Source organism: Micromys minutus (genome assembly GCF_963924665.1).
Source record: "Micromys minutus genome assembly, chromosome: X".
In the NCBI taxonomy this organism is placed as follows: domain Eukaryota; kingdom Metazoa; phylum Chordata; class Mammalia; order Rodentia; family Muridae; genus Micromys; species Micromys minutus.
The window spans coordinates 82,784,058-82,808,986 of record NC_137970.1 but is presented as its reverse complement, the minus strand read 5'-3'; the positions used below and the strand labels follow the sequence as shown (position 1 = coordinate 82,808,986).

At 36.0% G+C, this 24,929-nt stretch overlaps 1 protein-coding gene across 4 annotated transcripts in view; it reads right to left on the bottom strand.

Moving 5' to 3' along the window:
- PAK3 (p21 (RAC1) activated kinase 3) overlaps positions 1-24,929 on the bottom strand; it is a gene marked incomplete at both ends in the record, with an annotated part of 85,489 nt that overhangs the window by 59,596 nt on the left and 964 nt on the right. The window contains 5 exons of one of the 4 annotated variants that reach the window (XM_080910839.1): positions 4,926-4,963; positions 5,782-5,935; positions 7,105-7,149; positions 8,685-8,747; positions 11,262-11,362. In XM_080910839.1, coding sequence (XP_080766965.1) covers positions 4,926-4,963; positions 5,782-5,935; positions 7,105-7,149; positions 8,685-8,747; positions 11,262-11,362 — 401 coding nt within the window. The remainder of the gene's footprint in view (positions 1-4,925; positions 4,964-5,781; positions 5,936-7,104; positions 7,150-8,684; positions 8,748-11,261; positions 11,363-24,929) is intronic. The other 3 variants (XM_080910840.1, XM_080910841.1, XM_080910842.1) reach the window with 3 other exon arrangements.

Here is a 24,929-nt window from a genome sequence, read left to right as displayed (position 1 = left end):
TGTTTTACTCATCTTTCCCTACAAGAGTGAACTTTAAACCTTTTAAGGCTTATGTAAGGAGGCATTTGAAAACTACATGCTAAATAAGTGAATATGTAGTTATTTTCATTTCCATAGACCAAGATCATATTTTTCTTATTTAACAGAATTTTACATTTGCACAGACTTAATTTACCATTTTACAAAAACAAATATAAAGAATCTCAAAAATGTTTACATCTCAAGAGAAAATAAAATGCAATATATACACCATCCTAGCGAGTTGTCAATTAAAATAACAGGCATGCCTAAAACATAAAACTATTTTCACTCATAACTGGCCAAAAGTGCTGGGAATAAGTATCAGTGTATGCTCAGTTCCAATTAAGGCATCTTATTAACACCCTCTGTCAAGGCTCAGGGGCCTTTCTGTTGCAGAAAATACCTATATAGAAGAGATGGTAGAAAGGCTGTAAGAGCCAGAGGTCAGGGTGGACCAGATCACAACAGTATCATCTGTATATGACAGTACCAGGGTACTTATGAACTCACTCACTGAACTCAACTCAGGTTTGTTGGCTTAAGACCTGTACAAGATCAAGCCAATCAAAATATTCTATCATGGATGGGAAGGAATTTATTAAATCCCACCTTCAACTGAAGAGATAGAATTTATGGCTTTGTTGAGGGGGAAAGTCAGTTTTCTTTAAGGGTGTAGCTCCTAGTAGGAACTGCTATGCTTCAGTAGATTGCCCCATAACTAGAAGTATATGGGTTATACAGATTAGTCAATGAAAGGGTTATTAAGTTAAAAAAAGAAGAGGACATGAAACTCACGGTGTATGAAGTTTGGGAGTAGATCTGGGAAGAGTTATACAGAGGAATTGCAGGTGAATATGATCAAAATGTATTACATGAAATTCTTAAGGAAGTAATATAAATATGTTAAGAGATCTATATCTGTACCAGGGTATTCATGATAGCACAAACATACAATTAAATTAGTTGAGGTAAAGTGGCTATTGGTTGTAGGTTGTTGCCATTATTTCCTAGCTGCTTGTTTCCTTTCTGCTTCTGTTATTTTAATTGCAGTTATCATGTCAACGATGGAAATGACTGATCGAATTTTAAAGCCACATTTTGTTCTGTTTAAGGGAGTATGAGCAAGGCACAAATATGGTCACACACAAGTCTCTTATGTGAGAAAGACTTGATTGTTTATTATTGCTGCCATCTGCAATAGTAACAACTTTTATTTAATGTAGAGCATATGGTAGATAATGCAGTATATTATATTTCTTCTCATATTTAATATTCATATAAGTCATAGAAGTAGATACTGTTATCATTCCCACTTAATCTTGAATAAAGAGCTCAGAGGAAAGAGTTGCAGAATAGCTAAACCACTTTCACAACTACAGTTAATAAGTATAGGAATAAGATTAAAGAGTATGCTCAAATTTTTACCTATTATTTTATTTCTTTCTTTTTATTCTCTGTTCCTTGTTTGTTTGGTTTGTGTGCGTGCATGTGTATGCTGGAGATTGAGCCAAGCACCTATACATGCTAAGCACACATTCACCTACTGATCTACATCTCTACCCCCTCCATTTTAGTTTTAATTATCATGAGGTATATAATATAAAATTACTGTCTCAAGCAGTTCCTGGTGTATATTTGAGTAGTGGTAAGAAGAGCCACATAATTGTATACTCATCAGCACTCTTTCATCTTCCAAAATTAAAACTCTGTGCACATTAAACAACTTTACATTCTCTTTGGATTTAGATCCTGGCAATCACCTTTCTTTCAATACAAATGTAACCCCTCTATGTAATTCCTGTTATTGGAATCATTGAATATTTGTCTTCTTGTTACTGCTTTTAGGTCCTCCCGAGTCCCCACAATATATCTTGTTCAAAGTTTTCTTCCATAATAATGCTGAACAGCAATCATACACTTGTTTTTCATACATTTTCCCTTCATCTGTTTATGGATATTTGTGTGGTTTCTCTCTTTTGGCTACCATGGAAATGGCTGCTACAAACAAAGGCAAACAGAGTCTCCCAAATACCTAGCCTTCTACCCTTAAATTTATACACAGAAGGAAAAATAGCTTAATTATATGGCAATTTTAATTTGCGTCTTTGAGAAGTTGTCACACTCTATCAAAGCTTTACCCTTTACCATGAATTATTTGTTGATGTTACACTGGCTGCCTAAGGTGACACCAAGCTAGCATTTAATCTTTATTAAAATAATAACTGTGGCTATCTACAGCTCTGAGTAAATGGTTAGATGACTTCCACATTCATGGAATCAAGTAAGGCAGAGAATAATTTCTATCAGACCATCAAAATAAGTTGTGACCATTTTCTTTTTGATGTTTATGATTATTGTTGTACATGCTACAGTTTCTCCAAGGACTAGGTGACATTTTCTAGTTTGTCTTCTACAAAACTCTGTGATTTTTTTAAGGAAAATCATCTCTCCTCATGTGGCTCAGTTTTGAAAAATAAAAAATACAAATAAGTATAGCATTGTAGCCCTAATCAAATACGTTCATGTCACTGAACTTCAATGTGCTTATCTGCAAACTGGGAACAATGGTAAGTCTTGCCATGAATATACAAATATTGCAAGCTCACAATGAAAATATATTTTGTAAGTATTCAATAAAGCAAACCAAGCTTTTGTCAATATGGTTCTCATTTCTTCATTCTTCATTGTAACTGAAATTACAATGTAAAAGAAATTTACTCATTTCTTCAATTAACACAGTCAAGTTAATTCCAAAGTCATACCTGCAGAGGCCAGAAGAAGGTATCAGACTATTTGGCATTGGAGTTACAGATGGTTGTGAGCTGCCATGGTACTGGGAATCAAACCAAAGTCCTCAGAAAGAGCACCTAGTGCTCTTAACTACTGTGATATCTCATCATGGGTTTTAATAGGAACACTATTTGTAATATGTAAGAACTAGACATAGTCTGGAAAGCCTTGAATGAGTTAATGGTCAAACACTGGTACATTCCTGTCTTAGTTGCAAATGATTGACACCTAGGACAAGAGAGGCTCCCAGGAAACTATTGGGGTGACCCAAGCTGAGACTCCTAGCAGCTGAGGATACAGAGACTGAAGTGGCCACCCTTTGTAGCCATGTAATACTTCAGTGGAAGAAAGGGGATACAAAACTACCCACAAAACCTTCAAACCCAAAATTTGTCCTGCCTACAAGATTAACAGGATTTAGGATTGTAAACCAATCACTGGCCCAACTTGAGACTCACCCCATAGAAGAGAGCAAACTCCTGACACTATTAATGATACTCTGCCATGCTTGCAAACAGGAGCCTAGTATAACTGCCTCCTGAGAGGCTTCACTCAGCAGCTGATGGAAACAGATGCAGAGACCTATGACCAAACATCAAGAGGAGTTTGTTGCATCTTGTGAAAAGGTTGGGGAAAGAACTGAGGGGGTTAGAAGGGTGCAGGATACCACAAGAAGACCTATAGAGTCAACTAACCTGGGCCCAAGAAGGGTCACAGAGAACAAGCCACCAACCAAAAAGCATTCAGAGATTGGACCTAGGCACCCTACACATTTGTAGCACATGTGCAGCTTGGACTTCATGTGGGTCCCCTAACTATTGGAGTGGGGGCTGTCTCTGACTCTGTTTCCTGTCCTTGGATCTACTTCCCCTCTGAGGAGAAGGCAAGGGCATAATGGGGAAAAGGGTTTGTGAGGGTGGGGCTGGAGGACAGGGGGAAGCAAGGTTTAGATCAGGATTACAGTAAATAAATAAATTAATGAAAAGTAAAAATCAAAACAAACATAAACATCAGATTAGTGACTAATAGGGGCTCTGTTGAGAATTGATTATGGTGGGAAGCATGCTCCAGCAGTATTAGATGTCTTATAAACCTTGATTTCCTAATGTCTGACCCATTAATGGTTGTAAGTTTTCATACCATTTCAGGAGCATTTATTTACTATTTTGTTGTCAATTTGAGTAAACCAGAAACAATGTTTTCATTACGGACAAATCTCATGTAGACATTGGTGATGATTTTCCTAAGGCACTGCTGAAGGAGCTCCAGAGAATACTGCTCATCTTTATTTCTCTTTCTGAAACAGGGGAGTGTTAAACTAAGGGGTTGGCAAGGTCCCTCCTAACACCAGAATCCTGTCATTATTATGATGTGTTTACACAGCTACCCAATACGGGAAAATCCTGAGAATAATATATGCTTAGGCTATTTTTTTAAAAAATGACTTGTGGTCAATAGTGGATACTTTGAATACGAAAATTATAGTGCCTTTGAATTTTTAGCTGGAAGTACAATAGTGTAGTATTTCTACAAATATCACAATATAGTCAAATATTGTCCCATAAAAATTTTGTTAAATCTATAAATTCATGCAACTTGTTATAATATAAATGTCACTACATGTTATATACATATGTGCATGTGTGTATGTATGCATATATATGTACACACATATTGTTTTTGAGACAGGGATTTTATATCAGTCCTGACAGTGCTGGAACTCACTTTGAAGACCAGGCTGGCCTTGAACTCACAGAAATCTGCCTGCTTCTGCCTCCAGAGTGCTAGGATTAAAGGCATGTACTACCACACCCAGCACAAATGTTATATTTTTAGACTTTAAAACTGATTGTAGAGATAGTAACTGCAGTGTATAAATTTATAAAACTATAAGCACTTTTCATAATGGATAAAAGATATTTGTAGGTATATATTAACTAGATATATATTAAAATATATAGAATTGACATTTATGTTTCTCAGTTATACTTTTTAAATCTGCTTTTAAAAATTCCTGTTTGAAAACTGGACATATGAAACCAAATAAAAGCAATTATATAGTTAGATCTTAGGTTACAATGATTGTGAGAAACAATTTTTAATTTTTGACTTACCGACTGATGTGCTGCTATATATCCATGGGCACTTTTATCTGAAAAGTCAGAAGAAAGGAAGTCACCTTTGTTTCATAAATCCTACCTAAGAAAATGCTCATCATCAATTAGAAGGGAATGTCAGCAGTAAATCTATGACAAATGGCATGTTTGTGTTCTTTTAAATACCTTATATTAGGTTCTAACCATATTTCAACAAGTCCCTTTACAAATCTTAATGAAGTCCTCACTTTCATCTGGAATAAAGACGTTATATTTCCTCCTTTCTCTATATGCTAAATGATTTGCTCTATAGAGCCAACCCAGATGACTTTTCTCGAAAAATAAAACTGATCAACTAAATGAACTATGTACATAAAAGTGAATGAAGACACAATTTGAGATCAACTTAGATACAGACACACCATCAAATACAGTAGCAATTTGGGATTCACAATACCAGTATAGTCTTTACTAATAGTGAGACATTGATGGTTTCTTTTTTTCCCCCTGGTGAAAATAACCTGATAAGCACAAAAGTTGTCCTACATTGTCATGACACAGATGAATTAATATATTTCTAGAGATCATTCCTTATATTCTTACTACATGACCTAATGGTAAACGACTGACTAGACTCATACTCATGAATACATAGAAATGTGATTGCTGATCACTGTTTCAATGAACAATTCCCAGCTAAAAGCAAAGCTTCAATCACTGATGTCAGATTCCCACTCTATCCGTAAGTTTACTTACACTGAAGCCATTTGCAGAAACTACTGAAGCTGACTTAATATGCTCTAGATAGTTTGGCCTCATCATGAGGCTCTGAGAACTGGCACCTGCTCCTTTGATACCATAGAACCTCCCTTACCTCCTGATGTAAAGCTCATGTATTTCTGGTTGTTGACTGTTTCTTTGGAGTCATAGAATTTGAGAACATCAAGAACAGCTTGTGGGTTCTTCTTCTGTTCCAGTTTTGTTATGTTGGAGGTTTGGAGTAACCGTGCCCATTGCTCAGGAATTCCCTGTAGACAACCAAAGAGAAAGAATGGCTGCTCAGAACATTCATCAGGAGCATGTGCATGTTCCAGTAAAGTTCTTCACCAAGAAGCCCATGCTACCTGTTGGATTACACTTGGGAAACTGAAGTTACATTCTAGATTTAACGTTAGTAACTTAATAATGCAATCATTCTCTTCTCTAATCAAAACACATAGGTAAAACTAGGATCCAACTTAAAAAGGGTGGGTGATAATATGATTGTGATAAAAACAAAAAGCGCATGAAAATCACCTCCATATTGACTCTGCTCATCCATGAAATGATGTTTACGGCTTAGCTTATACTTTTCTGGCGACTCAGGGCAGACATAGCAAGACTTCTCTAAATTTGCGCACGGTATAGTATAGTGCAGATCAATGGTTTTCTTTCATGACTGGAGTATCATAAGCTCTTTTTAGGTATCTTTTAAACAGAACATTCAAATAAAAGGAAAGCCTTACACCCTTGGTCTGTTTCAACGTTTTGTTTACAAAATTTAATTTGGGGGCTCTAGGGCTTTATAATGAGGTCAAATTGGGGGGAGAAAAGCTAGAATTGTGGAGGAGCAACGACCACTGAATCATTCAACAATAACATTTATGCTGCTTTGGGTATTTTTCTTGCAGCTTTCTCCAGGGCATGCCTTCCTCCTTTCCCCCCCCTCTCCCTCCCTACTTCAATTGGCCACATAGAAGTTGGGGACTATAAAACCATATCAAAGCCTTGTGAGAATTTGTAGTGAATAATATGGAGCACTTAGAGCAGAGAGGGGGGAATATTGAGAAAAATAACCAAGGAAAATTATTCAAAATTCTAGAGAGATTAGCTTTACACCAAGCATCCAGTAGTCTTTCCTGCACTTTCAATCTGCAGATGTCCCCAGTTGTAATTATCCAACCTCCAAGAACATCTTGGAGAGAAAAACAGATACACTATTGCTGAAGTGCATTGAGACACAATTTAGATGGCTTTGTCCCATGAAGTCTCGGCAAAACAATGTGTGACGTGGGCCTCCAGAGTTTGGGAATGACAACAAAAAAAGTGAGATAAGCCAAGCAACGACTCTACTGCACACACATGAACCTGCTACTGCAGTGCTATGACATCTCAAAGAAGCACTTTGATGCAAGCTTCTTTTGGGCCTGTGACGCACCTCTGGGAGCTTCCCTGGGCACATCTGTGAGCCATAGAGATCTGGCTGTAATGGACGTAAATAAAGAAAGAAAAGAAAGTTAAAACAGAATGTGGGACAACTTAGAAGGTGGGAAAAGATGAAACCAATGGGTCTGAATGGGGGTTCCCTTTTAAAGTGGGGGCAGTTATGGAAATTGGGGGTATTTACTAGACCAGGGACAGGACAGGATACAGATTTAAGAGAATGGTGTTCCAAAGTTTGCATATATAATTCTACTCTGGACCAGATGGTTCCTCAATAAATAGGCAATAGTAAGAGTTACCATTAATTGATTGAGGAAATTACTAAAATGCAGCAACAAGAATTTGGAGGGATAAAGGATGGCATTATGTAAAGCTTCAGTAATCACTTGTAAATTGTCTTTATAACTCGGTCATTATGAATAGCCAATGGAATAAACTTACAAATTTCTGTTCCCAATTCTGGTTATCTAATTTTCCATTTCATATTGGACTTATCTATTTGGCTAAAATTCAAAGGATGCCTATGTAACAATATTGAGAGTTTATTTTTCTATATTTTGTAGCTGAAGTTATGGGTGGCTTAGAGGAAATTATACTAAAGCCATCCGTACAAAGGCAGATGCTATGCTTAGGTTTAGTATGCACTTAAATCAGGGAAAGGGAAAACATTTCATTTCAAATCTTGCATGAATAATTTCCATTTAATGATATAATTCCAAACCCCACTTCCCACAAATAAGATCAGATATAAATTAACATATTTGTCTAATTTAAGATATCTCAAATGCTAAAGAAACATGCTTTGACCCAACTGCTTTGATTTGGGATACATGTCCTTGATTCCTGGCATTTATGATTATTCCAAGCACAGTGAAACAACACTTTTACATGCATTCATCACACAATTTGATGCTAAAGCCTTAAGCCAAAAATTGGAACTCAGGAGCCCATGCATGATCCCAGTTCTGATTCTAAGTGCAATTAATAGCATTTGGTTAATACTGTAATGGCCAAAGGAGTTATTGAATGTTACAAATCCAGGTATGCATTGCACATAACCACTAAAGCAGACTTCACTGGCATGATCATTTCCATAATCATTAGAATATTTATAGGTATCATACATTCCCATGGCACTTCAAAACTTTTGGGAAAGTTGTGTGATAATCACTAGACAGCAAAAACTGCTGTCAGTTGAAGTTCCTCTAGATAATGCTACTTACCACATGACTACAATGCTGACATAATTTCTCTTTTCTAAGGTGAGACAAACTAGTTTCTCAATGAGACCTGATTACTGTAATTTGAGCATATGCCACAATGGCACATAATTGGAGAGTCATCTCATTACTCCAAATTGAGGAAATAATCTAAAATGTTAGACAGCTAATGAAGACCTAAGAATCTGAGCATCAGAAGCAGGAGCACATATAGATGCCTGTGTATAATATACAATCACAAGTGGGTATATATCGAGCTGGGGAGTGTCCAGTGTAGCCCAGGAGAATGGCAGCATGATATAACAGGCCAAGCATTTATCTTATCATAAGAAATGATAATTTATATCACTCATACCATTTTTCCCTCTGATTGACTTGAAGCGACCGTCACAGGTCTAGAGGTCTGGAAAGGGGAGTTCTGAAGTATTTGGGACAAAAATGGCAATATAATGGGTAAGGACTTGTAATAATGTAATACTCCAAATCTCACCTCCCATCCTAATTTTAGCTTTAGGGTCCAAGTGTATGCCCAAGGTTATATAAGCCAATTAGCCATTAGGGTAATCACCAAGCAACATAGCAAACTAGTGTTCAATTATTCAAAAGAGCAGGCTTTTGTAAAACAACTTGTCTACAGTTTAGCAAATTTCAACAATAATCAAATTTCACAACATGATTTCTCCAAGCAGACAATAACCTAATGGTACCTATTACAATTAAGACACAATTTTCAATTCTCCCAATAGAAGTGTTAAAAGCTGATTACTTTTCCTAGTTTAAAAGTTAAACATACTAGAATATTAATTGTCAATTGTAGGTTAAGATAATAAAGAAGAAAGAATTTGTGGTCATTTAAAAACGTATGTAGAAGTAACTGCTAAAGAGAATCAAGATAAAAACAAAGTAGTTCAAATTTCTGAATCTGTTGTCTGTCTCTCTGCAAAGTCAATAAGTTCCTATTAGTGGACTGTAAGATGTTATTTCATTTCAAATGAACTTTAGAAGAGGATTATGTTTGGTTTGGTTGCATCAGGATTAGAATGGCCATCTACCACCTCTTCTACCTCACTCCTCTCGGATTGGTCCATTGGGTTCTAATTCAGACCACAGTGGACAAGGCTTAGTGCTGAAGTCAGCAAAATGGTGGTGATTTAGTTTCCCTTTATTTCCATTCAGAACCCAGAAAGAATAAAGAAAGGGCTAAAGATGGGGGAAACATGGCAAAAGATGTCAAATAAGGCAGAAGAAATAAAGTGTAAGTTAACCATAATACTAAATGAGAGAACATTCACAGCAAAACCTCCAAGAGAAAAGAACAAGAAAAAAAATCAGGAAAAACAGCAAACAAAACCATGAGAGGTTTAAACAGAAGAAAAGCATAGAGGGACTGAAACATAAAATGAAGCTCTTAAAATAAAAGAGACAAGGTATTAGACAAAACTATAAAGTTTGAGGGCTTTTCCTGTTTCAAATATCAGAAAATTAGCTAGATTTTTATTTGGATATTTTTAAATGTACAATAGTTATATCATCAAAATAATTTTTAAAAAATCCAGTGAGAAAGACAGTGAGGGGGAGGTAGGGTTGATAGTCAGTTTGTGGTTTCTAAATGTGGCCAAAACAATGTTCTAGCAGTAAAATAAAGGATGGGCTCAAACTAAATGGCATTTAAATAATGCTTTTGACTCAAATAACAACATCCATTAAATTGTATCTATCTCAATTTCATCAGTCTCATTATTTTTGAGCATTTTGGATTTTCGCTTGCTACTGAGAACATAGAAACAATCAGCCTACACTAATTTATGAGGCCAAGACATTTACTGTTTCTATTTCATTCTTGCACTGCTTAATTCCAGAATTGAACAAATAAAATAATTCAGCTGTCAACTCAGCAATGTGGCATAGTTCTTCAGATCAAATTGCCTTGCTTCTTTTGCCCTTAAACACATGACACAGTCCAGTTACTAACCATTATGCTAACCAGACAAGAAATTCTGCAATATCTATAATCCTTTTTCCAGCTTAGCAAAACTAGGAATTATTGTGGTGATTTTATCAAAGTTTTGGTTTTCTAAATTCATTTGAAGCTCTTTATTGTTTCAGAATGTACATGTTGAATGAGTTGCTTACTAGTATAAAACAATTAGCTGAAATATGGGGTCATATTTCTAGCAAAATCTCTCTCCTCACTCATATAAAGGAATAAAATGGCAACTATCTGAGGCATTTTGCTATTTGAGCACTGAAATTATTTAAAGAAGAAACAGATCTAGACCTGTCATATTCAGAAAACTCATGTAATTCATGTAATTATTATAGATGATATATACATAATATATGTAAAATAATCACATAACTACTAATACATATGTGATGTACAATTAACAACATCGTTTTTCCTGAAACATGGAGATTGTGGCTTTGAATGCTTATAAAATATACCTACCAAGAATCTTAAAAAATAATCTATGTTTTTACAATCAAAGGAGGGACTAGGCACATTTTACAGAGAGTTTTGGTACTGTAGTCACCCAATCTGTATAATGCAGGACCCACTGGAAAGCTTGAATTATTCAGATGAACTGCCTTCACTAGCCAAGTTAAATAAATCATTCTTTGATTCACTTCACATGATTAATAAACAGGTTGAGGCAGGGTCTCTTTACCATAGCTACATTTCCTGTGTCTTGGCAAATAAATGTGTTGAAGTAAACTGAAAATTATATGGTAATAAGATACTTGTGTTAGGATAGACAGAGAAATTGTGTTAGTGTTGTTGCCTGCTTCCTATTTCTATGTATGATTTTTCAGGAAAAGTCCATCTTCAGACTGACATTTTGGAATACAGCAATCCTTACTTGAAACCCATTTCATAAAGAAAATGGGTTTTTTTTCATGGCTTACAAAACAAAATAAGGAGCTTACTTACAGTGAATTCCCCGGTGACTGCATCAAAACCCACATGAATCGTATGCTCAAAGTCTGAAGGAAGAGAGATCTCAGGGCGTTCTTTCTCTTTCTTCTTATTGGCTAAAGACAAAATGTTAACATGTATTTATTTGAGGTATAGTTTTGGCTTCCACAAACTGCATAAGAAGGCTCATCAAAATGATTATAAGAGAGACAACTGACTGATTTAAATCTTAAGTTTAAAATTCAAGACTCTTTATTTCAGGTATATATGTACTGTATATTTTAATCTCAGCGAAGACTCCATTGTTTATAGTAATTCAACTTTAATAATTGATATTATCCTTACTGAACAGTGAGTGGAGACTTCTTGGTAGTCTAAATTGTTCTATAGGTTTATATACCTAAGTGACCATTTCAGCTGTTGAGAGGGGCAAATGGAGCACCCTTCCCCTGTTCTTGTTCCACTGAAGTAACTCCTGTGCACTTTACCTTAGTTTCCCTTATTTCTGATCTCCCATCCTTACCAGACATGGCTAACCACACGCCTCTCTATTTCCTTGTCAGTATGCTCTGCTTTTCTTCCTCGTGAGTAACCAGTATTTCTTTGAGTATCACTCTGCTTGTTTTACCTTTGCTAGCGATGATGATTTTGTTCTTCTGCAGTTTTTCTCTACACATATTCTTTTCTCTTAGACACAAACTTGCTAATCTGGCTGACAGAGATAGATCAAAATAGTGTAAAATACTTCAAGAAATTTAAGAAAAAGACTTTTATTATTTAAGTAAAGAACTAGGTTCCTCGGAGCTTTGGAAGTAATCCAGTTGGATGCAGAAGCCTGTTGAAGTCACTTTATTCATGTCAGATAAGCCAGATCTGGATATCATCTGTGGAGACAAATTCTCCTGGAGGAATTTCAAGAAATTTATAAAACCTATGCCCATCAAAGAGTAGTAAAGATATATACATGATTTTTGCATTTTCTTTCAGAAATTCATAATTCATCTGGATTCCAGTTGGAGAGTCCTTGTTATATGAACATGTCTTTATATCAACCTTCATCCTTGTCTTTGCGAGTAAATAAGCTCTCCCCTCTTTTCTACTGGCTGAACATTTATGGCATACTGTCTTAGATATGCATACTCCACATGAGCAAATCTCTATATAGATTTGACTCAAACTGTTTTCCTAGAAAGTTGCTTGATAGGTAGGAGTTTTTGCCTTCTTTTGAGGCCAAGTGCAAAAACCAATAAGGCCAAACTTTTTTTTAACTCAGGAAAATAGTGCTGCTATCCAATCATACTGGAGGATTAGAATAGTCTTAGACTCCTCTTTGGAGAGGAATGAAGCAAAGAAGAGATTATCCCTTCCCAATAGATGATTAGAAGAAATTGTTAAAGTATACAAAAATGATGAAATACAAAGCATTCTGACATTCATAGGATGGTATGTTTGAGTCTTTAAAAGTGTATTTTTCCTTTGGCCACTTTGTTTGTATTGTCATACTATAATTTGTTTTAGTCTTATTTTATTTTTTTATTATTCCTTAGATAACCTGTTTTTTTTTCTAAGAGACAGAAAACTGGTGGATCCAGAAGGGGAGGGGTAGGGAGGAACTGTAAAGAACAGTACTAGAAGAAACCTTAATCATGATATATTGTAGGAAAAAAAACTATTTTCAATAAAAGAAAAAAATTAAAATGAAGAGTTGGATATCCAAATCATAATGTTTCCACATAACCACTAAGTAATCTTACATCAACCAAGACAACAAAATCATTACTTTGAGAGCCATCTTAAGGTTTTACTATGATCACGATATTTCTTTTTATTCTATCTCCTGAAATAGTTTTAGAAGTCACTCTTTTTGTCCAAGGCATTGGTATTTCCCTCCAGGCCCACTTCCTCCAATTTTGCCCCCTCTGGCTCATTTATTTATTCTGTGACAAGATTCTATTCTTACATTTAACATCCCTATATTCATTATGTGTTCAACTCCTCATGTGTTAAAGTTCATTTGGTATCTAAGAGATTTCCTGACCTGATCACAGTTTACATATCCAGCCCTTTACTGTTGCTATGGAACCCACTATCCACATTCACTTTATGCTTCCTGGGTAGCTCGGTTTTCTCTTACCTCCAAGCTTTTATTTGTTCTGGGCTATGCCTTTGAATACTGAATTTCTTACCGTCTCCATCTCCTGTCAGCTCTGTATAGATTACTCCAATTTGATTGTTACTTTTTATTTTATTTTTGTTTATAGTTTTGGAGATCATATCAAGGCTTCAAAAAAAATGGACAGAGCACTTTACCAGTCCCTTTCTTCTTGAAGACTCACTCTTGGACTTCTTCCATCATGGCAAATTCTATTCTATTCTCCCTGTGCAGAGAAATTTAAATGTTCCTTGTTTTATGGTTGCACAGTACCACCCAGTCTATATTCTAAGCTTATTAGTAAGCTTAGTACTTACCAGTACTGGATTATTATATGATCTGTCTCTCTAGCTAAAATTCAAAACACCTGGCAACAAGCTTCACCTTAACTCTTACATTCTCTAGCACCTGTATTGTGCCTGAATATACAATGACCATCTTTTATGGAAGACTCAGTAGAAACAAATTCCAGGGTCATCTCATTTAAATTATATACCCAGTTTTACGCAGATGACAAGTCATAACTAGTATTTGAACCTAATTCTTACTATAGTCCAAGAACCTAAGCTTGTAATCCACATAACTAATGACTTCATTGTTTTCAAAGAGAAAAAAAAAAGCAACTTTCGCTTTAACTCTCAGCAAATATGTAGAGATTTAATGGAGTTTAGATATATGATTTTTATTTTACTCCATTTCTTGGGAATTCAACAATGAGTTTCTCTCCCCTAAGAATTCTTGGAACCATGGTCAAGTATATACTAAAACTCATGCTAACTTAGTTGGTGAGTTAAGATTCAACCTGATTAGCTCAAAGTTGGGATTTGTAGGGAACAGAAATACAAGTGAACATCAATTTCTATGTGTATCTTCCATATTCTGTCAGAACAGAGAGAAAAGCTGGTTTCTATGCTACAGTCTTAGGAAGTCTCACACCATGAGTTCTAGCAATTGTCTGGTAAAGTTCTACCCTGACATAATGCAACCTGAAACACCCTTCATTTCTGTGCTAAAGTTTCTGAGGATTTCGAGCTGGAGGAATTTCATGGCAATGTAAATTATATTCTTATTAAGATAAAAATAACCCTAGTTAGGCCACTGATTCTTGGAAGATTATTTCTTCTTCAGTCTTCCCCTTTCCTCTGAAACTTTCCTTTAGGCTTAAAAGACATGTTGAGATTTCTCCATTCCAAAAATAAATAAATCCTTCAACCTCCTCATTCCTGTGGTTTTCTCTTGTAATCACTCAGCACTTTTTTATGGTCTACAGAAATCAATTTATACGTTCTCTCTCACTTCTCCAATAACTGTAATATCTCCCCTAAGATACACATTAATCTCTTCCTTTCCCAAGTGTCGCTTTTTGCCTTATAACCACTGTCTTCTCAATAAGAACCAATATCATTGATCATAAATGTCTTGAAACTCTTCAACACAGTTCTTTCTTAGAATCCAGTTCTGTATTTCAGGTTTCTACTTTTAGGACTTATTATAAAAGGTTTTTCCTGTTGGTTGTTTAGATTGCATCCACTACAAGCTGCCTCAGATCACCTCTCCCCATCAATCCACCCTCCCTTGAGTCATGTCTTCAACATGCCTCCTTTATTTTGGAATCTACACTATCAACATGCTAAAGGTATTTTCGGCTTGGCCTCAGCACAATCCCAACCCCACTGTAGCTAACATGCCCTGAGCCATCTATACTTAGCTGCCATTCTGGCTCTTTATGGCAAATATTTCTGAAACAATGTGAGACTACATTTCCTTGCTTTCCTACCTCACCCTTTTCCAGCTCCTCTTCCTGTTCCCTGATCCATTACCAACCTTTATCAATCCCCCTTTGTAAATACTGCATCCTTATTTCCTAGGCTATTTCTAAGTGTCACTGGTCCCTAAGCTAGTCATTTCTGATCTGCATTGTTCCTCCAAAGCTTCATCATGCCACCTCCCCCTCCCATCCCTCATACTAGTTAGTCTGAACTTCTGGTAGTTATATCCATGAAATGTCAAAAAGTAGTGTTTCATGCCTACTGCCGTTGCAATGCTGCTCTTTGTACTAGAAAATTCACTTACTCCTTATATGGATGGATAGCTTTACTTTTTGTATACTTTTAAATATGTTTTGTCTTAAGGTTAACCTCAGTTTAGTGGTCATCTCATTCAGGAAGCCTTCTCTAACTGCTTTAACCTTCAATCTTCAACCAATTTCCCTTTCACCTACTCTTCTACTTCTATCCACCACATAGTAAATTTTAATCATTAACCAACATGCCTCTGAACAAGCCATCAGTTTCTAAAAGTAAGTATTATATTTTAAACCTTCTTTTCCCCTGCACAGTACACAACTCAATGTTTCATAACAGCTCAAATGAATGAACAAATGATTGAATGGACAGATGGCCTTGGTTGCATGAAATGACCCTATGAGGCAGTCCATGATTATTTGATACGTATGATTAATGAGGAAATAATGACCCAGGTCCACCAAGAAGGCTGAGAAAGTGAAGGTTACATTATATTATTTTTGTAAAGAAATTTGTTGATAGTGTCATTGATATAAACCAATTGGAGGGAATGACTCTATATTCATCTAGTCACATTTCTTGTGAGATGTCACTTGTGCCAAAATATATATTGGCAACACAGTTGGGTATAATTCAAGGGACAGAGAAACAACCAGTTTCCCCCAGGTGAAATTTGTCACTAATGCTGTTTACATTCTGTAATTTGTTTTAGAAAACTGCCAGGCAAGTCTTACTTGTCCTAGGAAGTCTAATTTCTATCTTCCCCTAAAATTCTAGAGTTTTGTTTGTGCTTTACCTTTTCATTATCTGTCATAAAGTTATTTCCAGAATTACTTTTCAGAGTACTTTCTAGCTCCTTGAAAATTGGGTGTGCAGGTAAGCAATAGGAATGGCGGAAGAGAGACATGGAAAACCATGTCTACAGAAATTTTCCCTAAAAGCACAAACACACAAGTAATTTTTAAAACAATGCAGTATGTTCCAGTATATGTAGCAAAAATTTAAAAGACAACACTTAAAGCTGCATTAATGCAGAAAAACCAAAAGATAATATTAAACATATTTTAAAATACAAAAATATTTTTCCAGAGAATAGTAAACACACAGATTTGATAGTTCTCTGATGTGAACATTCTTTTACCCTGGCTATATGGCTGTATTTCATTTTCTTTGAATCAGTCAATGGCTCAGTTAGGAAGTTAAGTATTTAATTAAGGTTCACTGTAGTGACATATTATTCTAGGTGATTCATTAGGAACTTAGGCAATACTTGAAAATTGCAAATTAAATGGGAGAATGAGCTTAATAAAGGGGAACAATAATACCAGACTAGAGAAACCTAGGGAGTAAATTGAGAATAGATTTTCTAGAATAAATGTATCTTTAGTGGACAGTCTGAATGACCTAGAGGTAGGACCAAGAAATGAGCCACGAGTACCAGAGACATAAACAGTCTACAAGGAAGTAGGAAAGATGGTTAGAAGCAAAAGGTCAGAAGAATGCATATAGCAAACATAACAAATGAGAAGATAGCAGTAAGAACATGGAGAATGGTCTTTAAAATCAAAGACAGAAAGATAAAACTAGAGATAATGGTAAAGAATGTGTGGGAAAGGTTTGTGAGCAGGTGGATGAGATAATGGAGCTTTTCTGAAAACAAGTTAGTGCTGTGTTGTTAAGGTACCTGCTAGTATCAGGCTTCACTCAGGCTGGGAATGAAAGGTGAGTATGCAAGGGAGAAAAGAAAGGGCCTACCTATTACTATATCTTTCACTTCTAGCATCAATTACTGGATATTTCCTGTAATGTCTCTGATTCTCTGCTCTCCTCTGTCCCTCTCATCCTTTGTGTACACATGTTTGCTTGGGCATGTATGTGCACACATGCATGTATTATTTTTGCAGTTGAAAATTTTTTTGAGGATAAGGAGCTTGCTTTCTTACAATGTTCATCACTGCACTAGGTACATAAAAAGCCACCACAACTACTGTCTGGGTGAAATATCCAATCCGTTTAGACAGGCTCCAGATTGTCTTACTTCTGAATCGACACATCAATAAATTACATATGTGTTTAAAGTCAGAATATAACACAGATCTATGGATTGGCCACTCGCTCCCATGTCTCTATCTCATGGTATTCCACGAAGTCCTTTAAGATGATGGAAATCTAATAAAGCAATTTAATAGGCCACTTCAGTGGGAGTTCCTGCAGATTTCAACTTCCCTGGGAAATGGCTTTATACAAGAACCACTGGCCTGGCACAAAAGAATTCCCCCTTTCAATTCTGGTGTATAGAACTGAACCACTAATGCCCTGTGCAAGCAGGAGAAGTCGCCTTTGGCAAGGGAAGTGGCCATGACTGGGTTAGAGATCCTCCACACTCACAAGCCTAGTTTATAACTCAATAGACATACTTTTTTTTCTGGGAAAGCTATGATGGAAAACATAAAAACTACTTTAAAATGTTATCTATTTTTATTTTATGTACATTGATGTTTTGCCTGCATGTATGTCTATGTGAGAGTGTTAGATCTTGAAGTTCCAGAGAGTTTTGAGCTGTCATGTGGATGTTGGGAATCAAACCTGGATCCTCCGGAAGAGCAGTTTTTAAAGTGTTATCCATGGTCTCTGGATGATAACATTCATTTTTTCCTTACAGTTGCTCCTTCTTTATCTAGGTGAGAGATGCTTTCTGTGATTCACAGACTGTCTATAAAATATTGCCTTTGTGGTTTGTAACTTTTAAAGTACTTTACTATATAATTAGGTACTAGGACAGTGCATTAAATCTGGAATTGCTGCTACCATTTTGTTTCATCCTCTGATTCACAGTCACGGGGCACGGTGTGCCCTATGTTGTCACTCTTCTGAGGCTCTTTTTCCACTTGATTAAGTCTAAGTATCTCGGAATAGTTCTTCCTAGGGCAACAAGAAGCCTACAGGTGATGTCAAAGACGCAGGTGCTCTTTGTGACAGCAATGATCCCAGGGGGACTGATTTCTGCCAAGTTTCTAGTCCCTAATGCTCTGCTGTACATACAAATACTTTGTTTGGTGGAGACCCACAGGAATTTCTTACGTCTTGAATTTATGACATGAAAATCTTTCCTGCTGACATGTAAATCTTTACTTACACAGCAGGAAAAGCAATGTCTAGTTTTACATTTGGGAGCTTTGAAATTTATTATTTTACAGTTGAGACTATTTGAAATACTATGTGGTAATGGCAGTGGAAAATCAGGCATAAAACACCACTTTTTTCTTCTGAGGTAACATTTAATCATTGATTTTTTTTTTCATTTCATCGGCATTGATTTCACAAACTAATTAAAGCAAAAATATTATTTTGAAAAAAGCAGCATTTACTGCAATATATACATTTTAGTCTGCACTTTTCCTCAGATATAAATCCAATAGATAATTGCAAAATTACACAGGATCTTACTAATGGGCCAGCCGACTTTGTTTCAGGTGGGAAGAAGAAATGGTTTTAACCACAGAGGTTAGTTGTGGTGATGAGTCAAAACACAAAATATTACAAATAGCAAACGTTTGAAATCTGCTGGTTTTTTTTTTTTAACAAATGACATTTTCGATGTTTCTAAATTTGTGTGTGCATGTGCTCACATGTGTGTGTGCAAGCACATTCATCTATGTCTCTGTGTGTCTGTGTATCTCTGTGTGATGTGTGTCACTATGGGTTTGGTAGATATATATCTTAATTGGCATGTAGTGATAAGAGGACAACCTGCAAGAACAGGGTCTTTCCTTTTACCGGACCTCAGGATCTCTTCAAATGGACTTCAGGTCACTGGGCTTGGGAGCAAGTGCCTTTTACTTGTTTATACATCTCATCCATTAAGTTCTTTGTTTTAATTTAATTTTTTTAACTTATTCACTTTACACGTCACTCACAGCCCCCTCCCGGTCACCCCCTCTCATAATTCTTCCCTTTGGAGAGGGTGGGGTCCCCTTGGGTATCCTCTCCACCCTGGTTCGTCAAGTCTCTCTAGGGCTAGGTGCTTCCTCTCCCACTGAGGCTAGTCAAGGCAGGCCAGGTAGCAGAACCTATCCTACATACAAGCAATAGCTCTGGGGACAGCCCCCATTCCAGTTGTTCAGGACCATATGAAGGTCAAACTGCACATCTGCTACATAGGAGCAGGGAGGCTTAAGCCCAGCCCCAAAATGCCACTTTTTACTGTTGGCTCCAAATGCTTAGAAAAATTGACAGTGAAGTTCAGGTAAAAAAAATTTTTTTTAATTAAAATGTTTTTATATAACTATTTCTTGCTTAAACCTAGCATCTTGGACAAAAGGCACACCGAATATGAATAGAAAAGCAAGACTCTCCTTGTCAAGCAAGGAACACGGCTGGCTTAGGAAAGAGTATAAGAGAAGAAACAATGGGCATTTCCTTCTGTCTTAATGTGCTTATCCAATGTTTTAATTTTATAAGCATCAAACATTACAATTGTTATAGGAAGCCATTTAAAAGTCTTCAAAAGAACCCAGTAATGGAAAAAAAACCTGTGAATTAAAAAATCTAGTTGTGTGCTGCTAGTAAGGTGGTCTCAGAGCAAGAAAGGCCTGTAAGAAAAAAAAAATGACCAAGGTCATTGTTGCTAATAAGCCCGTTTCTCCTTTTCTTCCATTGAAAATTTTCACATTTGCATATTTCACTGGTGAAGACATATTTTTAAAGAAAGTTCGCTTACTTTTGTTTGTTTGGACAAGATATCACTAAACAGACTTTACTAGGTCTGTCAAGTTTTAAATAGTGGGTCAGCTTTGAGGGAGTCATTTAATGTTTCTGAAATCCTTCTTGTATAAAGTGGCTTCAAGGAAATCCTTACCTCATAGGAGGATGGAGGAACCTGACTTTAAATGTCAGTATGCAGTTGGGAAAGTACTGTATGTAAAGCCTATTCTCCTCGCTTCGGGAAGTTGCTGAAGAAATCCATAGGGTCTAATTAGCCTCTTTGAATTTTCTTTACGTATTTCCTCGGGGAAAATATTTAGCTAATTTCCTTCTGCCTGGTCTTCAATGACTATAAAGATAGTATGTCCAGATGAAACCTCAAAGTAGTACCTGATTCTGTAGGAGTAGTAACACGATTAATTTATGAGCTGGATGTTTCATGGACATGATCAGATGAGCACAAGATAATGACAGGCCCATGTTGAGGCCCCTTTGACACATGTAGACGTTCATAAATGCTTCCTTCCTATGTGGTCTTGGACTATATATTTAAATTTTTTAAGATTATTCTCTCTGGCCTGCAAAATAGGGGACTAGAGCCTGTTCATGCCTGGTCTCTGAAGCACACAGTAGCACCTAGGTAGTAGTCAGCAATGAATGATCATTTTCTATACACTATAACTTGACCTTTTTTCCTCCTACTCCTCTAAGCAAAGGGGCTATCATATCACTCCCCAAGTCACTAAGGCACAGATCTCCCCAGATCCCATCCCCACAAACATATTAAATGGCTTCTCTAAAGATGCAGCCCTCCACACATTGTGCCTCCTCCAAAACACACCTGAGACTCAAGAGCAGTAGGAGATATAAAAAAACAAGTACCTGAGAAACAGATGTCACGAAGAGGCCACTTCAGAGTATAACCTCTTTATTGTGTGTTTTTCCAGTTTTAACCCCCTAACATTGATTACCTTGGGTGCACCATTTCATTTTCAGGGTCCTTGCTGCATTTATTTTCCTCATTGCTTTTGCCTTACTGGTTGATTTATAGCCATATATTTATTAATGAGCCTATTTATTCATCTATGTACTTATTCACCACCCGACTCCAAACTAGATGGCAGCTGACACAAGAATACACAAAATGCAACAGGAAGCCATATAGTCAAAATAGATAAGGATATAAAGGGGAAAAAAAGCAAAAATGAAGTTAAGAACATAAAAGGAAGCTGGAACACAGGTGGGACAAAGTGCATACAAATCAAAAAGTGTCATTGGAACTGCTTTGCATGACCCACATATTTGTCTCCAAGCTTTGTAGTAATCCACAAAAGAGAAATATAAACTTCCCCACAGTTCATACTGTCTAGAGAGTAAAAGCAAACCGCTTATTTACAATATTCATTTCTTAGTTTAAATCCTCCAATTTGTGCATAGTACAGTATCAATAAAACAGTGCCAAACTCTGCCTCCTTCATTGTTTTAAGACCCAGCTAGTAGAACAGTCTTCAACAATGACAGATCCTCAATCTTGAAATGAAATCTACTCCACATTTTTTTCTTTTACCTTTCTATTGTTCCATTTGGCCAATGAAATAAAGCTATTAAAGAGATCTCAGAAATCAACCAACCTATAGATATTCTCTAATACATACAGAAAATTTTCAGATTTCCCTGTGAGGCGATCAAATGAACTATTCTCAATTAAGTGATAAAGTATGTACTATACATAATGGGAAAATATTAGGAAAAGTCCCTAGTTATCTAAAAAGAAAAAAGGAAAATGGCTAAAATAAGCATGATGCCACCATATGTTTACATATTATGCACCATTAAAACTACACTTATGGACTTTCAAATGGAGGCAAATATTCTTGAGAACACAGTGAACAGAAGAGCAGAATTCAAAGCTGTAATATATACATTATATTAATATGCATAGGAATAAATCCATAACATAACACACGAAGAATCTAGGAAGAAATCCACCAACATGTTAGTACAATTTCTGCAATTTATGATTATGAGTGATTTTTTTTTAATTTCTGAATGCTTCTTTATTTTTCAAGTTGACAGTGATGAATAATTTTGATGATATGATGAGCAAACGGGGGTCTATGAGGGAAAAATTGATTTCAGTTACTATTGGCTTATACAAGTGTAAGAAAATTTTCTTTTTCTTTTAAAGCATTCTGTAATTGACATATAGATTCCAGTCATGGCAAAGGGCACTTTAAATGGGTCTAAGTTCAATAACCTAGTTTATTGGTTGTGGAAGCTGTTAAAGTACCACAAACATAATAATAATGCCTCACAAGTGCCTAGCAGTGGTTAATTTTGTTTTACTCAGGTAATTACAGCTACCTTAGATCATCACAAAGATTTGGAAAGATGTGGTAAACCCTACCATCCTCATTTAACAGGTGCTAAAACATTCAGGCTCAGAGAAGCTACGTGACTGAGCCATGGTCACAATCGTTCTTGCCATAGCCGTGCTTCCAGAACCCAGGTTTAATGCTTTCTAAAATTATTATTAATTCAAAACTGATTGTGATGTTATTGAAACTGCCATCCAAAAGCACGGACAGAGAAACAATGCTTTGTCTTTGCCCATGAGGTCATCAGGTTTCTCAAAATACTCGAAGCTATTAAAGTTTAACTGAAGAAATTTTGGAGATAGGAGAGAACAGCATGGACATTAGAAATGAGGTCACAAGTGAACTGTTCAAATACCTTATCAATATTTTATATGCTATAATAATTACAACAATACAACATTAAATAAAAAAGAACAGGAAGGGTTTTCATCATCTAAAATAGTAATAATGAAAGGCTCACTGTTATTTTGTTTAGATCCTAAGATGATTTCCAGGGATGATAAGAACCTAGAGATTACTCTTTATGGGACTGAGAATGAAGGTGACTGCGAAGTAATGTACAGTGGTGAACTGTTGATTTAAAACAGGTACAGAAATGTACTCAAAGTCATGAACATCCCATCATGAAGCTGTGTCAAGAAGCTGAATATAAGCAGCATTATTTAATGACTTTACCCCTTTGTGAAGAAGACACGTGACTTATGTCTTTTTGGAAGAAATGTAACCACTTTTATATTAAGTTCAGTGAACTTATTCATGTTGTGAAGGCAACTTAGCAGCTATCCAGTAAAGGCCTTTAAAGTCCACTACTTTAGTGATCTTTCTAACTTTAACTTCTTCTCATTACAGTTTTTAAAAAACACTACCATAGCACTTCTTTGCAAGTGCAGTTAAATCATGCAAGCTTTCACTGAAGGTAGCTATCAGCTGCCCAGTAATACAGTAAAAAGTATTTGATGACTTAAAGGTTTTACTTAAGATGCTGTGATTCTTCATAGTACCTCTTTATAGAAGTCTTCAAAATCATTGTATTGAACAGGTAACATATGATTTGAAAAGATCACAACGTTCATTAGTTTTTTTAGAATATTTTCCTATTTCCATCATCATCACCACCACCACCACCACCACCACCACCACCACCACCACCACCACCACCATCATCATCATCATCATCATCATCATCATCATCATCATCATCATCATCATCATAAATAGCTCCCCTTTCTTCAAACTTTGTCTTCCAGTCTCAAAACCTCCTAATAATCTTTATTGTCTCTTAGGACAATCACCTCTGCATAGAAGAACCTCTCTGAAGATTATCCTATAAAATACCCTATCCTGTATTAGTGTGAACAAGTTCATAGTCAATTTCGTTACACAACAATTTCATCATTTATAGGTTCCACTTGATGCAAAATTCCACTGCCTTGAGGCAGAGATCTTGAAAGATGTTTCACTATCTCTTGCCAAATCTTCTGGGTTGCACTAATACTAAGCTTTGCTAAACTAGCTAAAGCCTCTTTTTATATTAAGGATACAACATTAGTAATAATGTGGGGTTCCCTTTGCGAGCTTTTCAACTACTAAACAACATATGATCACTATGTCTTCCTGAATGGCTTGATTATACATTGCTATAGGAACTAAAAGTCAAAGTTTGGCTGGTATTAAATATGGAGTTTTTACTAGAACATGAACATATTGGCAAATGCATGTAGTACCAAATCGACAGTAGGAATCAACAAGACTTTTGAATTCAAGGTTCTTTTTCTTGAAGTAGTCTTGAATTCTTCTAAGAAAGCACTATTTAAGCCATTTCAGAATGAGAGGTGAAGTCATCCAGGCATAAGAGTTCAAAAAAATACTGGCTCAGATATTTTTTCCCAAGAAGATTTGGGGATACTATTCTGGAGAACAGCAATAATTTCACTATGGGGTCACTTGAACTATTGACACAAAACAGAAATGTCAACTTCTTTCCCTTCCCTAAACTGTTCTTCAAAACCACAAGTGAGATTTTTCAAAGACACCAAAAGTATGTACTTTCAATCACATTAAAGATTTATGTAGAGTCTTTCATTTTTCATCCATTGTCTTCAACATATATCAGATGTATTATAGTGACCTTTTCTTTGACATAATTATTATAAATAACTTGGTCTCTATATAGTGACCTTCAATTTTCAAATCACCCATTTCATCCAGAAAATAGTTTTTAAGGTCTACTTAAGTATTGGCAAATGTGGCCCCCATATAAGGTCCCAGATCCCTTGTGTGGGAGGTAAGTTATTTTCTTACTTCTCTTCAATCATTAGGCCATGACGGGAAAACATAAACATACAAGTAGCAAGTTACTAACAAGAATTTCATGTCTTCCTATGATACAAATTATAAATTCATTAACACTGTATAAACACTACCA